The sequence below is a fragment of the Monopterus albus genome, unplaced genomic scaffold, assembly GCF_001952655.1.
Source record: "Monopterus albus unplaced genomic scaffold, M_albus_1.0 scaffold69.1, whole genome shotgun sequence".
Classification (NCBI taxonomy): Eukaryota; Metazoa; Chordata; class Actinopteri; order Synbranchiformes; family Synbranchidae; genus Monopterus; species Monopterus albus.
The window spans coordinates 4,723,747-4,732,486 of NW_018127949.1; the positions used below are offsets into that span (position 1 = coordinate 4,723,747).

Sequence of the window (8,740 nt, forward strand, 5' to 3'; positions counted from 1 at the left end):
CCCTCTCTCCCTCTCTCTCTCTCTCTCTCTCTCTCTCTCTCTCTCTCTCTCTCTCTCTCTCTCTCTCTCTCTCACACACACACACACAAAAGCATGGTGCCTTTTGGCCATAATAAACCTACCGACCACTCAGTGAGGAGAAAATAACAGTGAATATCTTCTCTCTAACAGCTGCATTTTACAACAATAAAATGCAATATTCACATCTGCCACAGAAATTTGAGAAGCTGGAAACCGCAACCTTTTTGTCATTTTTACTAGAAACAGCTTGAAAGGGCACGAGGCTTGACATCTCACTGTATCAGTGAAGCTCACCCATCCACGCTGCCTTCCACCCTCCACATAAAACACACCCATAACTGAATGTGACCAAGTGTGTGCTCTGATAGAACTTATGCCCCCACACATACACACAATTTCTGCAGAGGAATGATAAGGTAAGGAGGAAATGCAGATCTGTCAGTGTCTGACTTGTGGTTTTTCTTATGAAAGCACCAGAAGGGGAAAAAAGGAAATAGAAAGACTCAGTTCTGGTAATAAGAGAGGGAACGCAGCATTGATCTGCGTGCATGTTTCAAACATCATAACTTTTAAACCTGCAGTGCCTTGCCATGGGGCGCCTCATAATAAAACTTTTGCTGTGGTTTCATACATATCGCTCTCAACAGAGGTAAAAGTAAGAAAATGTACAGTTTTTACAATGAGCCACAGTGCACAAGCTGTGCTGCTGCTTGTCAGCCTCATTAAAGTAGTAAACAAAAGGGCCAAAATTCAAACTGAAAAACTTCCAGTACTCTTGTTACAGTAGTCCGCCTCTAACGTGTAAAGCAAATTCAGAAAAGCCCAGTATGGCGTGACAGGTGCCGCAGCCTTGGATACCAATATCATTTACATACTGCAGAGACACAGACAGTGATGCACTGGCATGGCACACATATAACCTTCGCCCAGCGACACAGAGGATTAAGTAGCTCTTATTATAAACCTCAGGACAAGAATAACACACCATTGTGCACAGAGGCAGTGAAACTGGCAATCCTACTCACTTCCTCTCTCCGGCTTTTTATTAACGGGAAACAACAGAAGGTTTATGAAACTCATCATCTTTCTCCCATGCAAACAAACATGACACACATTTCTGACATAAATAACAATGTGTCTTCAGGCTCTTCACCCCTGCTGCTCTGCATACTCTTCAGGTCACCTAGTTTGTGTTCATGTAACGGGGCAGCTGCTCAAGACAACCAACATATCCTGACTTCAAGTTCATGCTCTAGTTTGTAAGCTACAGTACTCGTCACATCACATCCTCTAAAGATGCAACCAAACCACATTAATCAATCAGCAGTTTCCAAACACTCACTGTGACTGGGTTTCCAACTCAATCATGAAGTTTCAGAGAAATATGTGATGACACACATGCATTTACCCAGAAGTTTCTGTAACATAGTTTGAATGCAGAAGTTATGATGACGCACTTGACACCTACACAATTGTGTCATTTTCATCCTGAGATTTATACAGAGAAAGCTGTGAGCTGAGTAGTTTATGTGCCAGTCCTAGTGGTCCCAGCATATCTGAAAACACACTGTTCTTTGGATTTTAGCAGTCAAGGTTTGATGCTGTCTCCAGTTGTGTTTATATTTCAAGCTCAAGAGACCACAACACTTACTTAGCCACCGATTCCACTACAAAACAGCCCATTTCCTGCAGTCCAGTCTGGTGTTTCCAACAGCACAGCAGCAACCCAGTCCTGTGTGATCTCTCTAGTCCAAATCCCAGTACTCTAGCCCAGCCTCCCTGCCTTTCTAATCCTCAAGCACTCATTCCAGCAGTCGGGAGAGGAGGCAAGTATACCTGTAGCTAAAGGAAGATGAAGGAGTGTGTCTGCGAGGGGGGAAACCTTTGAACTCTCATCTCTCTCTCCCCCTCCCACCTTCTGTCCATCTTGACTCCTCCCTGTCTCAATGCACAAGCTCCCCCACGTGGACACCGGTGTCGGGAAGTGCCGTTTTGCATAAAGAAATGGGTAGAGTGCATGACGTTGACTCATCTCTCCTGGACACCAAAGTGCAACAAATAAACTACTAAACAACAGCTCTCTGTTCTGGCAAAATTAAACCAGTCTTCATTCTTCTTTCTCTTCTAAACATATGTTTGCTCATAGAAATGACTACACACAGCAACAGGATGGCAGCTGATCCAGGACCCAAGGCAAAGTAGTTTGGTTATGACTAAAGAATTATCTGTATTTTGTAAGACAGAGTTAGACACCAATGATTGTCCGTTTCAGTGTTCACAAGGCCACAGGAAGCACAAAAGAATGATATGATCCTGCAGTAATGGTAAACTCCCTGGTGACTGATTGGCCTTAGGGCTCAAAAGTCTAATAAGGATGGAGAAACAAACCCAACAGTGCCTTGATACAGAAAAGACAAACATTCTTATGTGACAGAGTGATGAAATGGACTGAGCTGCTCTCCCAGTTCAAGTCGATTACATGTCAGCTGTCAAAAATGGAGTAAAAGTATCACAACTAAGCTTAAAAACAAGGCAGCACTCTGTGAAAGAGCCATTAAAAGCTCCCTGTACTTCTAATATATCCTACTTGAAGGGGGTTACCTTGCATTAAAACCATTTATGTTATTGGTAGGCCATTATTTTAAGTACATGTTTTATTTTGTTTCCCACCTGACAGACTAATACCTCACTGCAAAGCACATCTTGTAAAGAGGCTCAAATTCTTAGAGGAAACACCTGTGCAGCTGTGAGGAAGCTGAAAGCTTGTGTTTTGTTTTTTGTGGTAAATCCTCTCTCTGTGTACAGACCTTTTAGTCTCTCCACAACCTCCCACCGCTGCCAATATCTAACTCAGTGGTGACAAAAGCTGGGAAAAATAAGAGAAGTGCATACAATCCCAAACCGCCAAAGTTTTTTGAAGGCAACTCCATTTCCAACCAATAAATGATGAGTGCACTGATTATATTTATAGACGCATGAATTAAGAAGAGATGCGCAATACGCGCTAACCCCCATGAGGTCTGGCCTCAACCCAGATTATTTATAATAGTTCCCTTGTTTGAGTTAATAAAGACCCCCAAAGAGCATTACCAAGTCAGTCAGATGAGACATTTTTGCTTTTGCTTTGTTGATATGAATTTAAATGCCCCAAACACACACTAAATCCACAGTATTCTGACGATATGCATGTAATTTCCTGCTTACTTGCGTTAACAGAGTTATGTTAGTTGCTACTTAGCTAAGTTAGCTCTGTTCAGAGTAACTAACGCTAAAGCGGATCAGACAACTTACCAACTCCGTCTTCCGACTTCAAAACCATATCTGTGATGTTGGGTAACACTAGATAAGAGAACAGCGGCTAGTTTTTCACTTCTAACGAATCTTTAAAGGTCGAAATATATCTGTAATTTGTCAGTGGGTTACCGTTAGACTGATGCTTAATGACAACTGTCTGTAGAGACAGCCGGTGTTGTGGCAGAATGGTGTGGGCGTAGCTTTACCGGCTACAGCCAATCAGACAGCAGTTCACAGACGCCTTTACGTTTTAGCCATTTACCAGCAATAGCCAATCAGTGAAGATTTAACAAACTTCTGTATATTCACCAACAACTGAGTTCAAGAGTTTGCGCAATCCCCGGCAAACGTCACTATTTGCTGAACTTTGAAGTGAAAAGAAGTAAATACAACCTCCGCAGCAAATATACATTAAAAACGAGCCTTTCTTAAATGTTAATGCTCTGTTTATGTCATGAACGCAAACATTAGAAACAAATTAAAAAGTTGTGGCCTTTACAAAATGTTTGGCAGCCCCCAACTTTGTCAGCTCGTAAGCATGAGAATGGACATATTGTGTGACAACCAGTGGCACAGTTACAGGGAACATGAAATTTCACTGAATATCAGCAAATTCTGGACTCAAATGCAGTCTGTCAAGTCGCTGATCCAAAGCACAGGTTACTTCAATATCCACCATGAACCACTTCTAGAAATATATGTTGATGTAGATGCTGGAACATGGGTTTCTCTCTATTCAAACAGGAAGGAGTTACAGGACTTAACAAGCAGAAATATCTTTAAAGCAGTAACCTCTCACCTGACGAAGAAGACAGACATACTGTATTTATTCAAGTTGGAGCAGATTTGATATCAGAGATGGGTGTGTTGTGTGTATGGACACGAGGAAGGGAGAGAGGAGGATTTAAGGAAGGATAGAGGAAAGGAGGGTTTGCAGCTGTGTGGTTGAATCAGGGCTTTATTCAGAGTTTGGAGGACATGTTGAGGAGGGGTAAGGGAGAACTGCTGCAACCTTTTAGAGGACGAGCTCACAAATACAAAATAATATAAAGCTGTGAATGGATTTCATGGAGACAATTTAATTGGTAGAAAGTGGTTCAAATGAAAAATGGACACAACTAGGATTTTAATTTAATTGTACTTTATTTTATTTATTTATTTCTGAAAAGATAAAGAAGGGTGACAAAATTAGAGGAAGATCCTGAATAAATTGGTGGTAATAGAAGAAAAATGTTGGAGTCACTTATTAATCTGCTGATGATTTTCTTGATTATCTGATTGATCTTATTATTCATAAAATGTCAAACACTGGGAGAAATGTCCATTATGACTCTCTAGGGTCAAAGGTGGCATCTTCAAATGTCTTGTTTTGTCCAAAATATTCAGTTTATTTTCAAGCCTGATAAAGAAAAGCACCTGCTCCTCACATTAAAGAAGGTAGAACGCGAACATGTTGGTGATTTTTGCTGGTTAATTTTCTGTTAGTGACTTGACTAACGGTTGCAGCTGTAGGTTACTGAACGGCTTAATGAAGATGTGCATTGGACACAGTGAGGGATTCTCTCTTTGAGGAGGAGCACTGAAGCTGAGTCATTATAGCCCAGTATTGTGAGCATTGTTACCCGCCTTTGAATGCTCCCCTGTGGACCGATGCCTGTTGTCCTGGTGGGCATGTTTGACTTGATTTGATTTGATTTGATTTATTCTGTTTGGGCAGAGATCTCAAAACAGAGTTGTAGATGAATGACCCACCTCCCCTATTTAGTGAGGGGTGTTCTATTTGGACAAAAATAGCTTCCCATATGATAGTTTCTCCTTTAATTGATAACCCAACTGTATGTAACTACACCGTGTTTAAAATATAATTTTCATGTTGTGAGCACTAAATATAAAATTTTATTCACTGTATTGCAGTGAAGGCTGTGGGACACGAAACTGGAACAAGAAAAGCAAAATGAGAATAAACCAGCTCTTTCATACCTTCATCAGATAAATGATAAATGTAAAAATCTCTGGTGTAAATTCGTTTCCAGAGTTTATCTGTGAAAACATCATTGCTGCAAAGATCTTGAAGCTTAAGGCATAAAACTGATGATGACGAAAACACAGAGGAAATGACAAGGAAAGGAAGAGGAAATCCAGCTATAAAAAGACAGGTAATAAAACCTGTAAGTCGAAAGGAAATAACCTGCTGCTTTCACTGTGTGCGAATGGCTTCTGAATGAGCACACTGATGACAGCACCTGCACAGAGGGAGAACAGTGGGCAGCGATGGAGCTTATATCACTCCAGCACCCACTGGAGAGGAGGATCCTGGACTAGGGGACGATGAGTGTGCGTCATGTTCTCAAATCAAGCCCACCATCTCACACAAACACACACAGTTTTCCTGACTCATGTGTGTAAACGAATACAGAAATGTCAGAAACACAGCGTGGCACACACACACACACTACAGAGCACTTTGTGTCTTGATAACTACAAGTCACCAAGGCAACTGAACACTGATAGCAGTTTGCACCAGTCTATTTCTCTGCATGTCTCACTGTGTTTGTCTTCACTCATAGGCCACAAGAGTCACACAAAAACAACATAAACCATTAAAGATCTGTAGTAATAACAATGCTGATAATTGATTTCATGAAGCACTTTTTACCCTCTAGAGTGGGGGCTGATTTTTGTTCATGTTTGGTTTGTGTTGTCTTTATTTGGCACCTTTTAGCTTGACCACGTGTATTGTTTTCACCACAAGCTCAGCTATAGGTCTGACTTCTCATTTGGCCCATTTAACAAAGAGTAAAACTGCCAGGAACCCAAAATACAGGACATATCTTTAGAGAAGTGCCTATAAAATTCACAAACCTTTCATCAAAAAAACCTCTAAGATTTTTGTTATAACGCTCAATGCTGTAAAAATATTGTTTCACTTTTTTACAAACTTACAGCATGTACATGGAAAATTATTTTATCCCAACTTGTTTGTGGTTTTTTTAATGAAAGTCTGTGCATGCCTGTAAATGTAAATATTAATGATTCCACTTTTGTACAGACATAAATGAGACACTCTGTGACTGCGACACAATGACACTTTCACCTATTTTTCTCAGCTCGTCTCTACATGATATATATAAAGTTTTGTTGTTGTAGTGAATAAAACATTAATTTCATTCGCTGATAAATGGACTGCAAATGGTTAAAATCAGACAATAAAACAAACAATAAAACAATCTCAAAATGAACACGTGTTTACTTAAAGTACAGAGGAATTACACATAAGCCCACTAATATTTCATTTAATATTAAAACAAGAGAAAGCACTCACCTGAAGCTGCAGCAGGTCCCCCTGGTCGCACCATAGGACAGAGAAATGCCTGGAAACTAGAGGCGCACAGCTCACTGACAGTCCCCATCACAACACAAGAGTCTGTGACAAAACCGTGATCAAGGCTAAAAGGATCCTCTCAGCATCTCTGTCCTTTACTCTCTGTCCTCTAAAAGGAGACCAAATCGGCAGCTCAAGCTCTGGTCTCAGTGAGAAGCTCCTTGAAAAATACCAGGCTTTGGTGTTTTCCCCTCTGACTGGCACCAGGCTCTGGTGCTCTACTCTCATTCTCTCTCCCCCCTCGTTACTCTTGTTCACACACAATTCATCCTCACACACGTCTACCGCGATTAAAAACATTCTCCACATTAAAATACTCGTAAACACCCATTAAAGGACACAGACACACACCCACTGCAGTGTCACTCTTAACAGTTGTTGAAGTATTCTTGGAAGTGATGACAAATGCACATATACATGCACATGGCCTCGTATGCGCCTGTTCTCACCCACACACATCAGACCCTGGAGTTTAGTCAGAGCTGAGCAAATATGCGCTTACAGACACATACTTCATTTTAATAAGTTTTAACAGCTACAAAATGTAACCAGGTATCAAAATATAAAGTGCTCTAAAATACTTGATATATTGCATATAGTATTTTAATGTTACATCTATATTGTTATTAATATAATGATATTAGGTATGTGATCTGTATGTGATGGCTGGAGTCTGTGTGATTTGTTTCAGTGTTTGGACACCTTATGCCATTTGTGTATATGACCCACATTAACTGTGACCAAATGGACTAAATTGTTTGGCGGTCACTTTGCAGGTGTCGAGGCTGGTTTGGATAGTGACACTGAAACCTGATTGATAGGTATCATTTAGCATATTGAGTAGCTGAGTCACACTATCAGCAGGCCTAATAATAAAGACTTCACAACAAAGCGAAAGGGGCTTCCTATCATGCATGTGTCATATAACAATTTTAAATGTGTGAAAAATGCTAGCAGTTGTCGTAAAAGCCGCTGGAAGAGATGGAGCAGCTCATCCGCTGTCACTATTTATACGCTGCAGCTGCCATTAAGGACCAGTGCCAGTATTTACTGGAATATTGTTCTTGAGTTTGATTTTGCTGTTTTAATATACAACATTCCTCATTTCTCTTTGATTTTCTCCAATGGGCCTATACATTCACATGTACTACATTTCCTACAGTTTTTCTCTTCCACTCATTAAATCTATTCATGTCTTTGATCCTCTCGTCTCTGCTCCGCTCCCCTCTCTGCAGAGCTGACCTCTTTCTGTTGCACTTGACCTTTTTCACACTTGAACTTTTTCTCCCATTTATCACATCCGTGGTGTGCTCATCTTTCCCTCTCCTAGAGCTTCTGTTCTCTTTCTCTCTCTGGATAATACTAACCAACAGTTAACCAATTAGTCAAACTATTAAAATGCAGATAATACAAATATGATATAATAAAAAGTCAGCCGAGGAGAGCAACACAAATTATATCAACTCCTACACTGAGACTGTCCTCCCATATTGGATGTACTGCCTTGAAGATTTGTGCATACATTTGTGATCCCCAGAGGATGGATCCCAGTGGTTTATTGCTGCTTCCATGATACCAAGGTTTTCACTGTCTTTGGAAGGTAGGTGGAGATTTTTGTTATTGCTGCATTTTCTTGAATTATACTTATATTATTCGATACCTGCTACTTATTGCTGTGTGTATTCTAATGTTATCTTGTAAATACAAGTGCTACATAAATATAATTGCCTGACCTTTGTGATGTGATTGATTTGTATAAGTGACCTTGGCTTGTTTAAATCTTTAGTGGAGCATAAGGCGGCTGCTGTGTCCACTTGTAGCCACTAGGTGGCAACACAACCACAAGGGTCTGCTCATGGGGAAACATTATGCATTATATACAGCAGGTACATGACAGTGCAGTTTCACTGGATAAAACTGATGCAGATGTGATTAATGTAAAAAGTGATGTAATATCCACCCATCTATCCATTTTCCTCCGCTTATCTGGAACCGGGTCGCGGGGGCAGCAGTCTAAGCAAAGATGCCCAGACCTCCCTCTCT

General features: G+C 40.6%; 1 protein-coding gene across 3 annotated transcripts in view; it reads right to left on the bottom strand.

Moving 5' to 3' along the window:
* Window positions 1-3,529, bottom strand: part of cyth1b (cytohesin 1b) — a 13,091-nt gene extending 9,562 nt beyond the window's left edge. Inside the window, exons 1-2 of one of the 3 annotated variants that reach the window (XM_020605221.1) lie at window positions 3,445-3,528; window positions 3,313-3,360 (exon numbers count right to left, since the gene is read on the bottom strand). In XM_020605221.1, the coding sequence (XP_020460877.1) occupies window positions 3,313-3,340 (28 nt within the window). In that variant the 5' untranslated portion in view covers window positions 3,341-3,360; window positions 3,445-3,528. Of the gene's footprint in view, window positions 1-3,312 lie in introns of all 3 variants that reach the window. The other 2 variants (XM_020605222.1, XM_020605223.1) reach the window with 2 other exon arrangements.
* Between the last annotated feature and the right edge of the window lie 5,211 nt (window positions 3,530-8,740).